Source organism: Tenrec ecaudatus, chromosome 18, assembly GCF_050624435.1.
Source record: "Tenrec ecaudatus isolate mTenEca1 chromosome 18, mTenEca1.hap1, whole genome shotgun sequence".
Classification (NCBI taxonomy): Eukaryota; Metazoa; Chordata; class Mammalia; order Afrosoricida; family Tenrecidae; genus Tenrec; species Tenrec ecaudatus.
Window position 1 is genome coordinate 58,252,627 of NC_134547.1, and position 21,252 is coordinate 58,273,878.

The 21,252-nt window shown below is 60.0% G+C and overlaps 1 protein-coding gene across 1 annotated transcript in view; it reads right to left on the reverse strand.

Annotated features, from left to right (window-relative positions):
* ATP6V0D1 (ATPase H+ transporting V0 subunit d1) overlaps positions 1-21,252 on the reverse strand; it is a 37,356-nt gene that overhangs the window by 3,947 nt on the left and 12,157 nt on the right. Inside the window, exons 2-4 of the mRNA XM_075536359.1 lie at positions 8,657-8,828; positions 1,244-1,422; positions 12-91 (exon numbers count right to left, since the gene is read on the reverse strand). Of these exons, the coding sequence (XP_075392474.1) occupies positions 12-91; positions 1,244-1,422; positions 8,657-8,828 (431 nt within the window). The remainder of the gene's footprint in view (positions 1-11; positions 92-1,243; positions 1,423-8,656; positions 8,829-21,252) is intronic.

A 21,252-nucleotide genomic window follows, 5' to 3' on the forward strand; every position in this document is an offset into this window, starting at 1 on the left:
CAGCACTGTACCTTGTAGAGCGTATTCCGGATAATCTCGATGTTCATCTCATCCAGGTCCTGCTCTGAGATGCAGTCCTGGAAAAAAGCCGCTGGGCAGCCAGATGAAGGGCGTCAGAGTGGGCAGGTGTACTTGGCCTAGGCGAGCAGACCCAGCACTAGACCTGTCTGGCTAGGACTGGAGGTGCACGAGGCGGCGGGGGGTGGGGGTAGGAGGGAGACGCCCAGCCAATCCTGGGCCAGTCCTTTGGAAGTGGCAGACATAAGGCTCTGGGCCATGTGGCCTGACCTGGCCTGTTTCTGCCTCCTTCTCCTAAAATTGATTTACAAAGAGGCGGCCAGCCACGGCATGATCTAATGCCGCTGGGGGTGGGGTGGGGGCAGACCCAGCACAGTCCATGCCAAAGACAGGCTTGCATAAGATGCCAGGACACCCTCCCTTCAGGGGGGCAGCTGGGGATTGGGGGCATGAAGCCTGCTGCTCCACATCCCCCAGGAAGGCCTGGGGCCTACAAGGAGAGAAGCAGCCTCCCCTCCTTAGGACAAGGGATGAGTCCAACAGCTGGCAGGCGTGGACCAGTGACCCAAGAGCCTCTGTCAGGCTGGAGGTGGAGGCTGGAGTGGGACTGAGCATGCTCACCCTGGAGCCTGCAGACCCACTCGCCTGTCTCCTTTCTAAAGATAGAAACTGAAGACACATAGAACCCGGAACCAACTGCAGCACAGAGTCCCATGGCTTAATCAGGGGCTTCCTGGAGGCGTGCCTTGGGGGACAGGGCTCTGTGTCAGAAGACACCAGCCGGGTAAGGTCACAGTGCCGGCATCTCCTAGGGAGGCCCTGCAGGAAGCCCCTGGCTCCCCTTCCATCCTCATCTCCAATGTGGGGCCTGCCCAGGGAAAGCCAAGTGAAGCTATGTGCCCCTCTCCTGGCCTCCAGGGTAGCCAGTCACTCCAGCCCTGCGCAGGCTGTACTCCAAGGGACCCAGGCTTTTTCTCTACTCCCATGAACTCAGTCCCCCTCTGCATTCAGAGAAACCAGAGCTGGACAAAGCTGGACCAAGTAAGGTCACCGAGGCTGGCCTGGCTGGTCCAGCAAATGCAGAAAAAGAGAAGAGGAGGGGCATGGAGGGAGGAGCAAGGTACTCAGTAGACAAGCCTCCCCTTTCAACTCAGGGTCACCCACCCAGAAGGGATCTGAGACCCCCATGGAGGCCCCACTGGCCTTCTCCAGCCTAGTGGCTCACCTAGGGGCGTGTCCACCAGGATGGCATTGTAGAGCTCGGCAGGGGTCTGCGCGATATTCACGGCCTCCATCTGCTCGAAGCTGCCCAGCGGGTGGCATTTGGGCACCAGCTCAGAGATAGAGCGCTGGTGCAGCGTGCCCGTGATGAGCAGGATGACATTGTCGATCATGTAGCTGTAACTACAAGCACAGGCACCTGTCAGCCAAGTCCTGGCTTTTCCCCACGCTGTGTCGCCGGCCCCAGCAAAGCTGCTTCCAGTCAGTCAGTACCTGGGGCATCTCTCTCCCGGCCTCATGGCCCTATCCCCACATCAGGGGCTATCCCCACATCAGGGGCTAAGGATGGACATGAGCCCTCTGTGTGTGGGGAGAGGTATCCAGGCTCCCCCAGGGGTTTCTCAGTGAGTAAATTCCCCCAGGACATGGGGAGCTGGAGCACATGGTAGGGGACAGGGACAGAGGCCTGAGCAATCACAGGACCTTGGGAGGAAAGGGGTCGGTCGAGCTCTGGCAGCACTGAGTGTGGCCCCACTCAGGATTCCAGGGGCAGAGAGCAGTGCTGGCGGGGTGGCTGGCATGGTCCTATGGGCCCCACTTTAGTGGCCTGTAAGCAAGGAGGATCATGGTCCAGTTAAGGTCACCCAGACTGTGGCCAAGTAGGGTGGGAGAAGCTTCCAAGGCAAGAGCCAAGAAGGAGGCAGCCCCTGCAGAGCCCTACTCCCCAAAGGGCAGACCACCCTCACCCCTCTGGGCAGGGCCCAAAGCCAGGGTCAGCCTCAGCCTAGAGTGAGGTGGAGGAGACCCTGGGGCTGAGGTTGCCCATGGCTCTCTGCCCACAGGCCAGCCAGAGAGGCAAGTGGGCAGCAGAGGGGGCTGTGGAGTGGGTCAGAGTGGGGATGCCTCCAAGGGACCAGGCTCAGCCTGGAGACAGCAAGGATTTCTTGCTGGGGCTGAAGTCAATGTCAGTGAGGTTGCCTAGGTAGAGAGAGTGTGGAGGAAGTGGGCAGAGGGCCCAGGGCCCAGGTAGGCTGCAGCAGCCCCTGATTTCTTCCAGCCTCTACCAGGTGATGGGCCCAGGGAGCGGGTGAGACCCACAGAGAACCATTTCCAAGGCCAGGTGCCCCCACGGAAGAGTGGGAACTGGGGCCAAGGCTGCTGCCCTCTCAGCACATGGTACAGGCCCTGCCCCTGCTCTGGGTGGCTGAGAGAAAGTCTCTTGCATAACTAGTGCTAAGGGGCCCAGGGAAGACCCCTGGACGGAAGCAGGCTGCTCCTGAAGGGAAGCAAAGGTACCGCGGGGGTGGGGGTGGCAGAAGAGACCACAACTCCTGTTCCAGGCCAGCCCAAGCTTGTCCTGCTGGCTGCCCATTCTCCTGCTCTGACCTCTGCTCTCCTGGGCCTGGGGCCAGGCAGCTGCCCTCCCTCTCCTCCACGCCGGCTGGGTCAACCACAGGATGTGCACGGAGAGGGGACAGGCCCCTACCTTCCTACACTGAGGCCTCAGGCAAGGTCCTTTTATAGAGGTTGGCCTTCTGTCCCCATCCCCCAGAGCTTTGGGCTGGGGTCTCTCCCAGTCTGGGTACCCCCTGCTGCTGAGGCTGCCAGTGTCTCCTGTGCCCCAGGAGCCAAACCACATGCCACCCCTCCCCAACCCCACCCAGCTCCAGAGAGCCTCGGGACAGCCAGACAGGCAGTGCTGTCCAGTGGTCCCGCCTCACAGCAGCCGCAGGACCGAGCAGAGCTGCTCGCAGGCCCCCAGATGCTCAGCTGCACGGCAGCAGGCCACCAGGGCTTTTCTCCATGGAGCCACCTCAGGCTCAAACCTGAAAAGCCCAAAGACCAACTCACTGCCAGGGAGTCAATTCTGATGCACAACGACCCTACTGGACAGGGCAGAACTGCCCCCGTGGGTTTCTCAGATGACAGCTCTTTACAGGAGTAGAAAGCCTCGTTTTTCTCCCAGAATGCAGCTGGTGGGTTTGAACTGCTGACCTCTGCTGACCTCAAAGTTAGCAACCCAATGCATAATCACTACGCCACACCACCGACTGTCGTCAGTAATGGAGAGCTGAGCCATCATGGCCCCAGGTCCCTTGCACGCCCCACAGGCCTCTCTTACTGTCAGCCTCTACCCCACTGTCAGGTAAGATCCCTGCAGAGGGTCCAGGCCACACCCTACGACAGAGGAGCTCTCCGCTCCCTCCCCTGCCTGCCCAGCTTTCAGGGTCCTTTCTAGCCTGACTTCTCGGAGGGACCCCTACCAGCCAGGCTCCTCATGCGGACGACCCTCTGCCCCAAGACTCATGAGATCTGTCTTGCTAGGGGCAGGCCTGGCGGGAGGACACCATCACTTGACTTAGCTGCTGTCCTGCTAGTGATGTGGAACAGACAGCAGGGACCCTCTGGCTGGCCCAGGAGATGCTGCGTCAAGCAGAGGTGGCACTTAGTGAGTCCCTCACCCCTTCAAGGCCCTTTGTAACCTAGGTTGGGTCTGCCTGGCGTGCGCACCCCTGCTTTGCCCCCCTGCCCAGAGGGGGTCAGAATCCTCTTTCCGGGGAGAAAGGAAGCAGGACAGGCCTGGTCCAGCTGTGTGCCTTTTCTTCCCGGTCAAAGGCTCCAGCAGGCAGGGAAAACCTCCTTCTTCCCCTCACCCAGCTGCCTCCTGGGCCCCAGAAAGCCATTCCGCCATTCCTCCCCTCACTCGGCCTCACTAGGGAAGAGGGAGCTCCAGCTGGTCAGCCTCTCCCTCCAGGAGAAGACAGCTGGGGAGTGCAGGGCCGGCTGCCCGCCAGGCCAAAGGAAGAGGCGTGGGGGTGGGGCAGTCTGCACTCCTGCCCAGAGGCTCGTTCTCACCCTATGCCTTCAAGATTCTGCTAGGGTAGGGCCCACCAAAGTCTCAGCCCAGAGTTTTGGAGGCCACTTCCTGCTAAACGCCTGCAGAGCCCAGAGCAGCCCCTAGCCCTCTGCTGTGCCCTCTGGCGCCACCTGCTGGAGCATCATGGCTTGCTTCCAGGATCTCCGAACCTCAGCTCTGAGGTAGGAGGAGGGGGGTGTCCTGGGGCTGTGGAGGGGGTGCCCTAGCAGGGGCTCCCATGAGTGGCTGGTCACAGTACCTGGGATCAAGCGCTCTGGAGTCTTGCAGCGTCCTGCCCAGGGTAGGAAGTGACGAGAATCAGCCTTGACCTCAGCAGGCCATCTCTCCTGCCTCAATTTCCCCTCTGCACTCAGGATAACAAGGTGAGCTAAAGTGGGTCTAACCTTTCCCTCCACAAAATCCTGCCCCTCTTCAGGGGCCCAGTGAGATCCCCCACTTGCTTCTAGGCACCCAGGCACGCCCCCACTGACCACGCCGAATGCAGCCCAAGAGACAGTGCGGGAGGAGAGAACATCAGTCGAGCCCACACCCACAGGTCTAGCAAGACCCACCGTCAGCCCAGACACAACAGTGCAGCCAGCAAGAGAGGAAGGCTGGGGACACGATGGCCCACCATGACTTTACAGGGTCCACGGTTGGGGGAACACAACCTGGGCGATTGACAAGTGCACTGGCAGGCCCAGTGGGCACTGGAAGCCATCGTCCTGGGACACCGCCTCCTCTCACCTGCTCCAGGCTGGTAGCTCTGAGGCCACTGGCACTCGGGAGATGTGGGAGTGAGAACCCCAGCCAAGCTCTGCCAGCGGTCACCTGGCTCCAAGCAGGTGCTGTGCACTGGGGTGGCGGCTCACTCACCAAAGACAGAAGCCTTTGGGGCTCTGTTTCCCACCCCAACAGCTTCATTCCCAGGGTGGCCTCTCCTGTGAGATTGGGCATGGAATGGACCAGACCAAGGTGTCCTCAGGCCAGACCCCTAAGAGACTTTCCCAAGTCATATAGCAAGGGAGTGCTCCGCCTGGCTGGAAGGCTGGTTTCCTGGACCGAGCCGACCACCTGAGTCCCCAGAAGAGTGCGAGAACACAGCCTGTCCACAGGCTACTCAGCTCGGCACCCACCGTGGGTTGTGCGATATGGGCCAGCAGGTACCAGGCCAGGGCAGTCTCCACCCTCTCCCTGCCACCCACCACGCTCTGCTCTGGGGAAGGGAGCAAGAGCCGACAGCTAGCGCCTCCGATGAGAAGGGCTGCTGCCCTCTCCCCGGTCAAGACATATCATCACATGCTGTCACCATGAAATCGGGCATCTCACTCAGGGCCAGCAACCACCTCCACTCCAGTCCGCCTGATCCTAGAGTCCTCCTGATGCTCTGGCCCCGGGTCCCTCGGTGGCAGCTGCCCCAGACCTCTCCAGGCACTGTCTGCACCACCACTAAGAGCATCTCACAGCCAGGCATCACCTGCTGGCACTGGGCCTGGATAAGAGCTAAGCAGTGGGCACTCGCTGTCTCTCACACGAGAGGGTGGAGGCAGCTTTGGCCAGTGTGCGTGAACACTTCAGTGGAAGTCCCCATCCCCTGAGAATCCCAGTCCAGTCATCCCGGGCAGCTCCACAGCAAAGAAGGCACTCAGGATGAAGCACAGCTGACCTCTCCCCGAGGGCCCCAACCCCCCTCCCAGCTGGGGCCCACTATAGGTCAGCTGTGCCTGACAGCAGCCTATACCCCAAACTAGGCCTGATGACCCCTGAGGAGGGCCTGTCTTCTCCTTCCTTGTTAGGGGCCATACTGGGCGGCCCTAGGGCATCCTTTTCTGTCCTAGAAAGGGTGTCATGCCTGGAGGCTGGAGCCCATGTTCAGGGTTTTCAGAATATGTATGGTTCCCTCAACCTACACACACACCCTTCTTCCATTACATCCCCTTGCCCATACTCTTCAGGCTGAGGGATCCCCCTGATGCATCCCCTAGTGCCGCAGGGGCTGACCCGAGCCTGAATCCCCCTGCCGCTAGTGTCCAGGTGGAATGGATGGAGAAGGAAGAAAATTCAGTGGGTGGGAGTTAACCCAGACAGACAGACCCCACAGAGGAAGGAAGGCGAGTGAGACAGTGGGTGGGCAGGCTGGAGACCTTGGCCACCTTCGGCCCAGGGGAACTTCATCCAGGGGGGCTTTGTGGTAGTGGTGGGCAGTTGCAAGCCGGCTAGGGGCTCCAGGGACAAGGGGGGTGAGAAGAATACACATGTAAACTGTGGGGCCCCACAAGAGGGCTTTTTAAAGACGCGAGAGCCCTAAGCCTGCTTCAATGGTGATTGGGACAACCTGGAGAAGGTGGCAGACAGACAAGGGTGCCAGTGAGGCTTTCCAGGGTCCTGGTAGCAGAGGCAGAGGCCCAGGCCATTGACAGTAGGGCCTGAGAGGTCATGAGGCCTCTGCCATTGGAGCGGGTAGGGGGTGGACACCTTGTTGAGGCATGTGGGCGTTGACTATGTCTGGAGGAAGAGGTAGGCTATCAGCCCAGAAATGGGGGGGGGGGGGCATGCTGATGATGGAGAGGTGGGTTACCCATCCAGGTGGGAGTGCTGCAAGAGGCCAGCTGGGCATGCCTGCCCAGCAGCAGGAATTACCCACCCATCAACTGATGGCTTCCCTGACTGCTCCCAGCATGGGGCGGGGGAGGGGGACTCCAGGCTGGAGGCTGCTGGGATTCCTCCAGGGCTGGGTGGCTGCCAGCCGGTGGGCGGGACCATGAGTGAGGCGGCCAAGAGTGCTGCAGATATTGGCAGAAGAGAGCTGGAGAGATGGACCAGGGAACCTCAGCTGGGGAGGGAAGCAACGGAAGACAGAAGGGCAGCAGAGAGGAAGCAAGGCGCGGCGTCCTGCTGAGTCCGGAACCCATGTCCGCATGGGATGGAGAGTGGGCTGGAGGGTAGAGCGGGGCGCCTGCGCCTGACTCAGCCGTTTCAGGAGTGGCGAGGTTCCAGGTGGTGACACAGCCTCGGGCTGCCCCGTGGGGGAGGCTGAAGTAGAGGGCGGAGGAAGAGCTGGACCGGTCACTTGAGAGGACGAGGTCATGGAAGGTGCATCCACAGGCTCAGATGGCAGCCACGTGGCTCTCCCTGAGACAGGGCAGGGGCCTGGGGCCACACTCGCCATGAATGAACGGGCAGGGAGTGGCGGGTCTGGACTGTCCGCCACAGGATAGTGCTTGGCTGCTTTAAGCCACTTGGTGCTCACAGCCAACCTCCAGCAGAGAGTTGGCACCTGGCCATGCTTGCTTGGAATCCTCTCCATTTCACAGCCTGGCCGTGCCTCTAAGGGCACCGAGGCGGGCCGGGGGGCTGTTGGCACAGACAGGGGCAAGTGGGCAGTGAGACTGCTGACCTCTGGCCATGGGCATGAGTTGGCTTCTGATGCTGGCCAAGCAGTCCAGGCTAGAGTTGGCACCAGGAAGTGAGGTTGCCTTGCACATGAATTGCAGGTGAAGGCTGGGCTCCGGCAGTAAACATGCTGTTTCCTGGTATGTCTCAACTCTGACCTTGAGGCAGGGGACACATGGGACCAGGCTAGGGATCGGATGACTGCAGTGGTGTGCACAGTTGCCCCCCACATGCTGCACACGAGTCACCCCTCCCTTGCCCTCTGGCCTAGTAACACCATGTCAGCGATGAGAGTCTGGCCAGCAGGGAGCCTTGGGGGAAGGCCTCTGGCCAGGGGCAGGCGGGGGGGGGGGGGGGGGGGGCCCAGTCTCCGCAGGTCCGAGTGGTACTCAGAGAGTGGAGCCCTTCTGGCTGTAGCTCTCAAGATCCTGAGCAAGAGGCTGTTCCCCTGCTAGGGGTGGGAGGCAGGTCAGACAGCAGGTACCTACCCTGTCCTGGTGGTGGTGGTGTGTATGCCTGGAAATGTTTTGCCATGGTGCACATGCACCGTCACTCAGAGAAGCCAGCCACCCATCCCATCTCTGCTCGCCACCCATGTGGGGCAACCACCTGGCCAGAAGCCAGCTCTTTGTCCGCCAGGCCCTGGCTCCCGGCCCCTGGGCTGGCCCTGCAGAGGGCTGTCTTCAGCTCCAAAGACACACATGGCTAACAGAGGCAGCTCCCTTCATGAGACCGCCCCGCCTGTGGGCCCCAGGGTCAGCTCCTCTTCCCACTTCTCCAGGAGCTGAGCGGGGACACGGCTGTGCCAAAGGGTCAGACAATGGGGAGCTTGAAAGCCAAGGGTCTTAGCATGGCGCCCTGCCCATACAGGCTCCTGGGGGCTGAGAGCTGAGTTTGTAAAGGCAGCAGGCATTCGGTTTCCTCCCATCCCTCCCTGAGACCCAGGCCAGCAGGACTGGGAACCCTGCCCATGCCTTAGCCTCGGCCCATGAGGGGACAAGGACCCTCAGCTCTCCTGGCCTCTGACACCACCACAGCAGCTGGAAAAGGGGAAAAGGGAGTTTCAGCCAGCAGCCCAGCATGGGACACCCTGAGCAGCAGTGAGGCTGCTGGGCACCCTGTTTTCCCGGAGAGTGGCCTGGATCCCGCTGGTGGGGGCACACTCACGTAATGAAGTCCAGGAAGCTGGCAAGAGGCTCGTAGGCATGGTTCCTCATGTGGCGGAACTCCACTACCATCTTCTCCTTGAGGCGGTCATCAATGACCGACACGGTGAGTGGGGAGGCCTCGTTGGCCAGGAAGTTGCCATAGTCTGTACTCTGCAGGTGCAGCTTCAGGTCTGAAAGGACAGGGTGGGGGTGAGTGCTGCCCTCCTGAGCTGCCCTGCCCTTCTGCCGCCCTCCTGCCTCCCGCTGGCTCAAGGCCTACTCACTCCAGAGCAGCCAGGCCAAGGTCCTGGAGATGCCTCAGCCCTGTATCGTGAGCCAGCCCAGGCTGAGGGTCCAAACCTGGACAGAACAAGGCCTGAGTACAGCAGCCCAGGTCCTAGAGAAGCCTCTGCAGGGCAGCCCCAATCTCAAACAGAACTGATCCTGGACCTGTCCTCTTGGAGACAGCTGAGCAGTGGGAGCCCCGAGTGCAGAGAGGAAGGGGACGGCGTGCCAGGTTGGGCATGGCCAAGGCAGGTACTGGGCGTGGAACCATCCTGCAGGCGGTGTGAGTGAGGAGAGCTGGGAGGGAGGAAAGGGCTTCCTCTTGGAGAGACAGCAGGCCCAGTCTGAGAGTTCTCTCCTGAGCTCTGGGGCCAGGCAATGGGGAGGAGAGGGCAGCAGGGTCATGAGGAGGCAGGAGTGTGAGACCCAGTGGGATCACGGGGAACCATAAGGGGGTCTCTTGCCTCTGCCCTGGATTGACTTGGCATTTGTCACTCCCCTCGCTGTCCAGCCTCCCTTTAGGTCACCCTCCAATGTCCCCTCCTCAAAGGTCTCGCCTGCAGCCCCTCTGACCAGGATGCCCACGGACTCCACGTGGCAAGGTGGCAGGGTCCCGGGAGAAGAGCCTGTGCTCTGGGGCATGCACATGCGCCTGAGATGGCACGGAGTGGGGGTAGAGGAAGGCTGAGAAGACGGGGGATCCTGAGGGTGGGAGTGTGTGTCTAGCTCTAATAGCCAAAGGCGGCTTCTGCGGCCCAGGGACTTCATTCTTCTATCCAGAGGAGGCTACTCAGAGGATGAAAGGAGGGGCCAAACCATGGGCATTCCTACAACCCGCCTGCCCATGCTGCGCCCTATTGTCATGGGAATCCAGAAGGCCATGCCCTCCTGAGCAGGAGGCCATACAACTCCTACAGCCTCAGGGGACCTCTATGCACCCCTCTCTTCTGGTACTCTCTAACAAGAGGACAAAAAATGGGGGAAGGGGGCTAAGCAAGCAGCTCTGTCTCCACGTCCTCTCTGGAGGTGCTCTTGGCCTTGGGGCTCCAAGGCGCTTAGTGGTCATCCTCTTAGGCCACTGTGGGCCACCGTCACTCGCCAAAAGCAGCCGGTGTGAGAGGGAGAAGCCACCAGTCCCCGAGTCACTCTCCACAGACCCGAGTGCCCAGGACACAGTTGCGTCCTCGCCCCAGGCGGTGTGCCATCAGGCCACCTCCTTCTGCCCTGTGCTTGCCCCTGCCTGGATGAGAGGATGCTGGCCCGAACCCAGCAGGTGCTCCTTCCCCTTAGGGTGAAGCTGCGGGGTGGACAGCATTTGGCCGTTAGGGCCGGAAGGCGGTGCTCTGGGCCAACAGCTGCCAGCCCAGACCTGTCCGTTGATCTGGCCAGCCTCCCAGCATGCACCCCTCTGGGCCAGGGAGCTGTCTTCCAGCTCACAGCCCAGCACTGAGGGCCTTAGGCCAAAACCCAGTCCTCTTAGCAGGACCCCTTCCCTATGACCCCACCCCACGGCCCTACAGGACAGCAAATGCAGTCTCCGGATCCCTCCCAGAAGCCTGCCCCGCTGAGCACCGGGCCCAAGTGCTGTCCCTCTCAGTCTCTTCATATGCGTTCCACAGAGCGGGGCATACTCTGGCCCAGCCAAGACCCAGTCCTGACTAGGTGTGAATCATCGCCCCCACAAGCAAGGGGAAAGAGCTGATTCTAATTGGAGGCACACAGCGGCTGCCTCCCCCGCCCCGGGGCGGGAGCAGCCCACAGCCACGCCTGGTCAGCACTCAGGGATGAGAGCATGCACATAAGGCTGGTGGGTCCTCCCCTCTTGTCCCACCCAACCTGCGCTCCTGATCACAGCTTTCCACAGCCCTAGACCCTGGACCAGTCTGTCAGATACAGGTCCAGCCACCTGGACAGCCAGGAAGAGCAGGCACCTGCAGAGGCCAACAGCATGCCCCCTCCCAGCCCACCCGCTAGGGACCCTGGTCCATCATGGCTCAGGACAAGCCCCTCTGGCACCAGCTGGCTTCAGTTGTTCTGAGAAGCTGCCAGTGTGCACCTGGGCACGCAAGCCGAGCTGAGGAGGGCTCTCCTGCACACACTCCCAGCGGGGCCCAGAGAGCACCCCCTCTGGGCCTGGCTGCTCCTTCTGCTGACACTGCATCTGGGCCTGCGGCTCGGTTGGCCGGGGAGGGGGGGGGGGCGTGGGTTTCCGCTGGCGTTTGTCGGATGAGAGCAAGACCTGGAGACTCCACTGAGAACCCTGCTTTACCAGGAAGCTTGGTTTTAAAAGGCCCCAGGGGCTGTGTCAATGTACCCTTCCAGAGCACTTTCCCTGGCCGACCTCATCTCCCTGTGACCCCGGAGAGGGGACAGCTGCCAGCCAAGGAGACAGGCTAGCCAGCTGATCCCTTGGCTTGCCCATGAGGGGACCACACAGAGCTTCTGAACCGTCCCTGACCCTGCCCGAGAAAGCTGGCGCCCAGGCTTGGTGGCTGGCAGCCCTGGCGCCCCAGCCCCAAGCTCATAGACAGTCCTCAGGCTGGGACATGGCTGAGTAGGCCCCTCCTTCCCGCCCTCCCCGCCCCCAGATTCCTCCTCTCTGAGGGACTGGAGGAGGGATGGAGGGGTGTGAGTGGGGGCAGGGTGTGAGCCAGGAGGAGAGGCCTGGAACTTGTTGAGAGCTTCGTGGGAGACCTGGCCACCCAGCCTTGGCCCAGCCCCCGAGGGCAGCCGAGGACGGCAGGGGCTCTGCTCTGTGCCCTGGGCTCCAGTCTGACAGCCTCAGATGTGTCCAGGTTGAGGTAGGCACGGTGTTCTGGATAGCAGACTCAGGGGAACTGCTTGGCTCTACCCACAAGTACAGCTGTCTACCCCAACCCCCCCCCCCCCCCCGCCCCAAGCCTGGCTGAGCCTCAGAAATGTCCAGCCAGCTCCGGCTCTCTGACAGCAGAGTTCTCAAGTTCAAGATGGCAACGCCACTGCTATCAGCACTCGCCCTGCAGCCTGACCTCAGCCTCTCAGAGGAAAGGGACCGACTGACTGACTTCCCAGCATCTCCAGCCTCCGAACTGGGGCTTGTCGTATTCCCAGGCAAACCTGCCCCACCCAGGCCCTTCCCACACTTCCCCTGCCTTCCGGGGCTGGCAGGAGCCTTGGGGCTAGCGCTGCAACCCCAAGATGATGGTGACTGCCTTCAGCTTGAGGCCTCCTCCAGCCCCACATTCTTGGTCCTGTGCTCCCAAGGCCACTTTCCACGCCTACCACAGTGACGTCCTCCAATTCCAAAGGTGCCTCTGTCACCTTTACCTCGTGGCCCTGGAGCCTAAGCTCTGCTCTGCCTATAGCTTATGGGGCCTCAGCCTGCCACTCTCTGGTCTGCCAGCACCTCTCTCAGGGAGAGCAACTCTCTGCTCCTGCCATCTCTGTGCTTAGTGAGTGCTCTAGGGAGGCCTCCAGAAGGTTCCAGGGGAACACAGAGTGCATAAAACAGAGCTGCTGGGGTGGGTGGGTGCACCCCCAGATTGGATGCAGGAGCTCTGGCTGCTCTCCTTGTCAGTACTGCCCACCCTGGGGCCACTTGTACCTAAACCATCACCGGGTTCCAGCAGGGCCCAGCTGAGCACTCTGAAGATGGGGCATCAGCCACACCCGACTCCAGCTGGCCCGAAGCATCCACCTAACCCTGCCTACCCTTCATCCTTCCAGAGGGGCCGCCAGTCACCTCTGGCTCAGCTTCTCAGCCCCGCCTTTTCCCAGCACTGCCCCAAGGAGTGACCTGTCAGTCCTTCCCGTGCTCCCAGGGTCAGACCCTGCCAGGGTTTCTCCAGCCCCACACCAAAGGTCCCAGGAAGGAAGGGTCCTAGCCCACACCAGGGGAACCCACAGTGCCCCGGCAAGCAGAGAGGCAGCGCCTGGCACCGCAGGCTTGGTGGGGCGGCCCCCTGGCCCACAGAGGGGCTCTGCTGGCCAGCTGGCCCCAGCATCCTGTGAGAGGACAGTGTGTTCCCAGACTCCACTTCTGCTTCTCCAGAGGTCACTCAGCGACGCTCTCCTGGGGAGCCCAGGGGTTTTCAGGAATTGCGGCCCGCTGAGTGGAACCAGATGTGAGAACACTCTCCCTGGAGCCTGTGTGCCCAGCCTGCCACTCCGGGCCAGGCGAGCGGGCTGGGCCCTGTCCCATCCCTCCTGTTGGCCCAGGTGAGGGGTTTGCTGGACGTGGGCTCCTCAGCCCCCGAGGCTCTGATGTCACAACCTCCTGAGGCTCCAGGCATGCGAACTCGGATGGCTGGTGGCCTATGCAGTGCCAGAGCCCCCTCCCTGGCGAGTGGGCTGCGTCTGAGTCTGCTCCCCGGGCTCTCAGGCGAGAGCTTCACAGCAGCTCCAAAGCAGATGTGCACATGGGCTGGCTCGCTTAGAGGGTCAGTGTGGGAGTCTCAGCAAGGACACCATTAACCCCGGCATCCCTGGGGCCTGCAGCACTGGCTGAATGTCTTCCCTAGCTCCCGGTCTCTGCCAGGGACCATCACAGGCTCCCAGCAAACCTCACGCAATACCAGCTAAATGGACAACCCGGAGTTCCAGCTCGTCCTCCCCTCCCACTTTCCGCCCCAACCGTCTGCCACCCCCCAGCCAGGGCCTCAGCACCTCCCCGCTGGGCTGTCTGCAACAACCAAGCCACACAAGCCAGACCCCCGGCTGTAGAACCTCACTGCTCAGGTGGCTGAGCTGGAAGTGGGGAGAACATGGGCCTTTAAGCCACAGGGACCTAGGTCAAAGCCTGTGCCACAGACGGGCCTGGCATAATTTGGGGACTCTCTTCTGTGACCTCTCCCCCAGGGTGCCCTGCATGGGGGTGGACAGAGGCTGTGGTGCAGGGTGAATGCATATGGGTGCCACAGCCGTGTCTCTTGCCTGAGGCCCACCCACAGGTGCCCACCCAGCACATTCGGCTCCCAGCTGCTGCTCATGTTGCTCTGCCCTCCAATGAACAGGCCTCCTGAGCTGGCTCTCACGGCGCTCCTCTGCTGGGGCCTAGTGTAGCATTTGTGTATACACACACACAGCCAGCCGGGGCAGGAGGATCAGGGATGGCCCAAGTTCCCAAGCCCACAATCACCTCCCCGACTGGCAAGATCAGACAGAGCCACACGCCACACCACACCACACATCTCTATCTCTTTCTCTCTCTCTCTCTCTCTCTCTCACACGAACTGCAGGGCATCTCAGGAGCACGCACCAGCAGGTGTCGCCAAGGGTGGCTTGTGGGTCAGCAGTCTTGGAAGAACCTGGAGGTGGCTGCTAGTACAGCCCATGGGCTTTGCTGAGTATTGAGTGGCACGGAGCAGAGGCCCTCCAGGGAAGGGGCCTCAAGTTCTCCTTCCTGAGCCCCTGGACCAGCATCTCACTCCAGGCTGGAGGCCTCTCAGTGAGGGGAGCCATTCACCGAAGGGGGATGGGAGTGATCCCCAGAGGTGCCCCTCCCCCAGCACCAACATCAGACCCAGGGGTCAAGTGGGACAACCACGCCCACATCCGGGGGGTGGGGGGACAGCAGGATGTCCATGGAGTCCACTGCCCGCTCAGAGACAGGTGGCAGAGCCATGTTTAACTCTGCGGTCATCTTAGGAACACCTTGTCCCTGTGGCTGGAGAATAAACGCATCTCTCACATCCCAGGAGGAAGCCCAGCCCTCCAACAGCCAGGAGGGTGCCGAGGGAGCAGGGGACGGTCTGAGTGCCAAAGGGAGGGGCAGCCCTGGCTACTGCTGCACCCAGGGCAAGTTCCAAGAACACTCCTCTGGCTGAGCAGCCTGGACCATCCCCCATGCTCATCTCTCCCCAGGCCCTACAGTGCCACGGGACTGCCATGTCCTCGGAGAGATGGGGCTTGGACGGCAGCTTCCCTGTTTCCTGTCACAGCCCAGGCTGAGAAGCGGGCAGCCCAGCTTCACTCTGGGCAGCGGGGCCACACCTCTGTCCCCGCAGCTCTGCACTTTGACCATGAACAATCTGTTTCTTCTTCAGGTATGCCACACAGCTGGAGAGCCTACAGCTTGGCGCTGTGTTAGGGCTGTGTTTACCTGGGTGTGTGCCCCTGAGAGGTAGAGTGGTCCGGTCTCGCAAGGTGGCAGGCAGGCCAGCTAGGGCTGTGACCTGTGTTCTGAAGCTGGTACATGCCCATGCCCGGCTCCTGGGTACACCTCTGGGGGCGGGGCACTCGGGCAAGCTGGGGCTGGCCCAGGTGGGGCAGAGGGCAGCTCTAACTCGTCCTTCTCAGTGAGTCTGGGCCAGGCCAAGCTGGCTCCCAGCTGGAGCACACACACCACCCCACCCCCCGCCCCCCAGTGCCCACAACTAGCCCACAGGAGCCAGGTGGGGCTGCGGCTCTGGAAGTACTGGTTCAACTTTGACAGCAGCCCTCACGGGGGCAGCGAGAGCAGCCAGGAGCAGGGCTGACCCAGCTACACTCAGGCCCTGAAGTCCTGAGGCCTGGGCAGCAGGAAGGAAGGGAGACAGGAGCAGCAACTATGTGGGTCTCAGGGTCAGGAGGGGGGGGGTCTTGTGTAGCACTACCCCCACATGCCACCTCTCAGCTTTCCCCTACCCTGACAAGCAAGGGACCTGGCAGGACACATGCTGGGGAAGCACTCATAGGTCAGACTGCAGTCCCTCTATTCCCACTCGGCACTTAGGGGCTGGGGGATACGGTGACCTACAGCCCCAGCGCCCTGTATGGGGTACAGCTTCCCAAATGCGCCTCTTTTAGGCCTTTAAAAACAGCCTGGGTGGTGCTGTGGGGAAAGGGCTAGACTGCTAACTGCAGAGTTGGTGGTTCGAAACTACCAGCTGCTCCAAGGGAGAAAGATGAGGCTGTGTGCTTGCAGAGGCATTTACAGTCCCGGACATGTGTACTTCGGACAGACTTACAGTCTTGGTCACCCTAAGTAAGGTCGCTGTGCACCTGCATCGACTTGATGGCAGCGGGTTTCCCTTTAAGCTTCAAGTTGGATGCCAGTGAGCAGGCCCGGGGCCATAGTCAGGACTCAGAAGCTGGGCTTCTGCCAGCTGAGCACCTCTCCAGAGCGGGGACCAGGCAGGCAGAGGGGTGGTCTGGGCATCTTGAGTGAACAAGTGAAGGAAAAAATGGAGGAAAGAGCCAATTAGTGCTCTCCCATTTGACAGCAAGTAATCAGGGGTCACCAGGAGGCCACAAGCACGCTCCTGGTCTCAGCTGAGCGCCAGTCCCCCATGATGTCCTGGTACAGCCCATCTCTGGGGGCCTAGTCAGCTTGGGTTCTTCCTCCAGATCACACCCAAACTCCATGGGTTTCCTGTAAGCCCACTCCAGAACCAAGTCCAGAGCAGTGTGGGGAACTGCTTGCCAGTCAGGAGAGGCCCTGGGCTATGGATGCTCTAAGCTGCCCCGGGGTGGGGGTGGGGGATGAGGCGGGGGTAGCACTCATGAGAGGCCACCACAAATGACACCTTGGTGGGAAAGGCCTGTCCACCAACTAAACATGAAGCCTGAGACCTGAAAGCCATGAGTATCCAAGGAAACCAGGTGTCAGGGGCTAGGCCAATGCTAGCAAGGAAGCAGTGCCCAGCACTCAGCCAGCCGCTCTTCCACATACCCAGCTCCCTTGCCACAGCCAGAACCCCCACCTCTAGGCCCACCCACACAGACATGGGAGCAGCCCAGGCCAGCTATGGGAGTGCAACTTCACAGCCCTTGGGAGGCCCTACAGGGTGTGGAGGCAAACAGTGGCGGAGGCTTCAGACTGGCCTTACAACCTTGTCCACCAAGTGGCCATGAGGGCCTGGACTTCCCATCCCAGGGCAGAACGATGTAAACACAGAAAGAGATGGGCCAAGTGGTAGGTGTTGGCGGGGCCAAGGCCAGAGAGGCCAAGATGCCCCTCAAGTTAGGGTACTGGGGGGAGGAGGGGAGTGATGAGCCCCTTGATAAGCCCTTCCAAACTGCCACGTGTACCTAGAGAACTCATGTGTAATACAGGGGCTGGTTGGGGTCTCCCAGGGTCACTTGGGACCTGAGCACTTCCCACGCTTTCCCCAAAGTGCCCAAGGAGGCTGGGAGACAATGGCAAGGCAGAGTTAGGCCCCTGAGGCTGTGTGGTGTGCCCTAACCTCCAAGACTCCTTCTTGGTGCCCCAAGTTGTCTGAGCCCACAGCTGGCTCGCTGTGGGGCTACTATGTGACCTGAGAGCAAGAGGTCAGTGAGGATGGCATGGGGTCATGCGCTGTACGGGACCCCACAATAGTCATATAAAGGACTGTCACCTGGCCTCTTCCACTCTAACCCAAGGAGCTAGGGCCCTGGAATGTGGAGCAGGAAGAGAGAGATGGACAAAAGGTGGTGGAGAAGGGGGCCCCAGATTGAGTCCCAGTGGGCAGTAAGGTGCTCCACAGGTGCTGTGGAGAGAACAGCGTTCTTCCCATCTAGCCACAGCCCCTTGGCTAGGATCTCAGGCAGCCAAGTGGTCCTGGTTTGCCCCCTTGTGGTCAACCGGGGGATAGCAAAGCCAACTAACCGTTAAAAGAGGTTAGCATTATCTAATGTCATCACGGCTCTAGACGCTCACCCCCAGTGTCAATCCCAGGGGGGGCAGGGAGATGGATGGCGGCTCCAAGAAGCTGCAGAAGCCATACAGGAATGTATCTTACAGCACAGGGGAAAGACCTGAAGTGGGCACACACACCCAGAAAAACCAAACCAGAAGTAAGTGGCCCTGAGTCCAGCCATGAGGACTGGCCTGGCTTGTGTCAGTGAAGGAAGAGCCTTCCTGTGGGACAAGGCTGAAGTGGGTCCCTCCGCCTACACTCCTGTCTCCAGCACGGCCACCCTCTGAGCATTCAGACTGCCCCATCCCACTCCTGCCTCCACTGCCTGGGCTGTGTCCCCCTACAACGATGTGCTTAGTAAATAACCATGAGACCAGACCAGCGGTGACCTGGGGCATCCATCCAGGAAAGAGGCCCTAGAGCCTAGCACCTGGCATGCCCAGTGAGAGAGGGTGCCTATTTATTACACAAGCAGCACTCTACCTGGACGCTAGGGACCCGTCTCATTTCCCAGCCTGTGGGGCTGAGTCATATCACTGGCCAGGAAAAGGGCCATGGTCCACCTGGCACCTGGCCCCACAAAGGACTCAAGAAAAGTCCTGGAAAGTCAGAGAAGTACCACTCTCAGGTGACTCACAAGAGAGCCCACAGCTGAGCAACAGGATGAACATATTGAACACTAGTGAATGTACTCACTGCCATCGAGTCGATTGATATCAGCTCATGGTGACCCTATGTATAGGCCAGGGTAGAACAGGCCCTGTGAATTTCTGACTGAAACTGCTGACAGGAGTAAAAAGCCTCATCTTCGCCCACAGAGCAGCTAGTGGTTTCGAACTGCAGACCTTCTGGACTGGAGCCCAACGCATAAGTAGATGCTGTGAATTGTACTAGGAGGTGTCAGAGTTCCTGGGGAGACTCCATTACCCTTCCATCGCATCACCCCCACAAACGCTTTGAAGGCTTCTTGTACATGGGAAGAGGCCAGTGTTTTCCGAAAGGAGCCCTGGGGTGCAAAGAAGGCCCTCAGCTGCTAACCCCAAAGCCCCCGCCCCCCCTCCCCCCAGCTGGGGCAATCTGCTTCTGTAAAGACTCCAGAGGAGGCAACCCTGTGGGGCCCATCCTGTGGGGCAGCTATGTACACAACACAAAGGGAGAGGGGCCATGTTACCCCCCTCCCTGGTTTACTCCTGTAGCAGGCTGGTGGGGGATGCCTGGCTGCTGAGGCCAAAGTTCAAGAACAGCGCCCGCCCCGGGGAGAAGAGGGCCCTGGGGGCCTGCATGGCTGGAGAGCGGTGGCCTGGGAGGGCGTCAGGGACAGAGCTATCTGAGCCCTCCCTCGGGGGTGGGCTGAGAGGTGATTCTGGTCCAGTTCAAGCGCCACCGCTCTAACACAGAAGACCCAACTATGTGTGATGTGAGCTGCTTAAGACAACAGCTGCGGAGGCTAACACATCTAGAAGGGGTCTATGCAAAATGCTTAAAATACAGTGTTGGGGCTTTCCCCTCTATTCCATCCAGAAAACCTTATTCTTCAAGGGTCCTGCATGGCTGGCATTTGGCTACACTGAGACCCCCTTAGAAGCCCTTTTAGGCACTGTTCAGGCCCTGGCTTGCCCTCAGCAGCCAGGCCTAGGAAACCAGAGTCCATCTCAGAGAAATGGCATGCACACCATTACTCATGGAAGCCAGTTCTGGCAGGACCTCCGGGGCAGGGCTCAGGACACAGGGGTTATCTGTACCTGTGAGGACGGGCTGTTACTGACTGGACAGTAAACAGTGCCTCACATAATATCAGGCGACAAATCACTACTGGAAGATACAATCAGGGAAGGAAAAGCAAGGAATGGGGGGAGAGGTGTACAGAGTGAAGAGAGGAGAGTAGGCAGGTGAGCAGCTTTGTGGGTGAGGTGTGTTGTGCAGGAGCCAGAACCTGGGGTTCTGGCCTACAGGACCAGAGCAGAGTCCAAAGAGTTCTGAAAGTGTCACGAAGAGGCTCCAAGTCTCAGGTGTGAAGAGAGAGGGGCTGTGGACTGAAATCAGAAGAAAACTCCCTCCCTCTCAAGCCTCTCCAGCCCTCTCCCAGGGTGCTACTTCGGACAAGCTGACATTTCCCCTTATGCTTATCATTCAGTGCCTGCCGAGTTCACCCGGCCTCACAGAAGCCCCGCATAGCTCAGAGAGAACTGCGCTCCCCAGGCTCCCGGTGGCTGTGCTCAGGGGCCGAGGTGGTCACGCTAGCTTGTTTCACCTCCTGACAGAAGTTGAAATCGGTCTCACAGCTAGTTTATACTTCTGAGCAACTGCACCACGTGCCTTTGTAAAGAGCCAGCCCAAGCTGCTCGTCAGAGCAATTCTGCTCCTATGGGCTCTACATCACCCCCTACTCCATACCTCCTCCTCCTCTTCCTCCTGAGAGCCCACCTCAAACTGTCCCCCTGTCCCCCTCCACTGAATCTGTTCACTCTTGAAAGGCTGAGCCTGAGAACTGAACCCAAGTCCCAGGAATACAAATGCACCCAAGCCTGCGGGTCTCTCCTGCCACTGGCCTCTGTTCCCATCCTTTGTCGCCAAGCATGTAAACCTTTATGGGGTTTGAACCACCAACCTTGCAATTAGAAGCCCTATTACACAGTGCCATCAAAGGACAGGCCCAATCGATGTAACCCACTCCTATTGGTGGGTCTGATAATTTGCTGCCACCAGGAGGCGGGTGTGAACACCTCTCGTGTGCTGCCCAGTGTGGAGGGTGCAGGCCTGACAGTGAGCTGCAGGGCTACCGTACGCTCACATGCTACTTGTTGACCAGGGGAGATAAAGTGGCCTTTGAAAGGGTCTACAATGTCACCTTCTTACCACACTGATTTGTGGAATAGGAGCATTACACTCAGAAAAGAGAGAACAAAACACCACAGCACAAAAGCCCACACGCAGCAGGACCCAGTGACAGGCCACGGAGTAGGTGGCAGCGTGGCAGGGCTCGTCGGGGAATCCCTGGCTGTTACTCTGCCTGCCCTGCGTGCCAGCTTAGGCTCCATGCCCGGTGGCCCTGCTTTGTCCACTTGGCCTGATGTGACGGCTGCTCTCCAGCCTCCTGGCAAGACAAGCTTCCGAGGCAGGCTCGTACTGGCTTCATGCCAACAGATGCCCCAGCGTGGGCTCCAATGGCTGCTGGCCAGCACACTGACGACTTCCAGACCGGCATCTTCAGTGCTACTGGCTGAGCTCCGGGCCCACACGGCCGCCTGCCCGCTGGACACCACCCTCGGGTGGCTGACTAGGTACATCTGAGACAGACCACTGCCACCATCCACCCCTGCCATTCCTGCTCCAAACCTCCTCCTCCTCCTCCTCCTCTGGAGGTCTCAGCTCAGAAGCAGCTCCAGTCATTCCACCCAGTCATTCCTGGACAGCAGAGCCTGAGAACGAAACCCTTCATTCCCCCGGCCAAATACGAGGGAGTACCCCCCACCAAAAAAAGGATACTCCCCAAGGCTATGTATTTAAATATTTGTATAAAACAGCCTTATCACCTTCAAAGTACTCTCCATTACACTTAAAACGTTTGTCAAACCTGCGATTCCATTCTTGGAAACATTTTTCAAACTCATCTGTTTGGATGGCTGACAGCACCTCCCTCGCTTTTTCTTCACCTCTTCTCCATCTTCAAATCGCTGCCCTTTCCTGTCCCTCTTCAGTTGAGGACACACAAAGAAGTCACACACAGTGAGGTCAGATGAGTAAGGTGCGT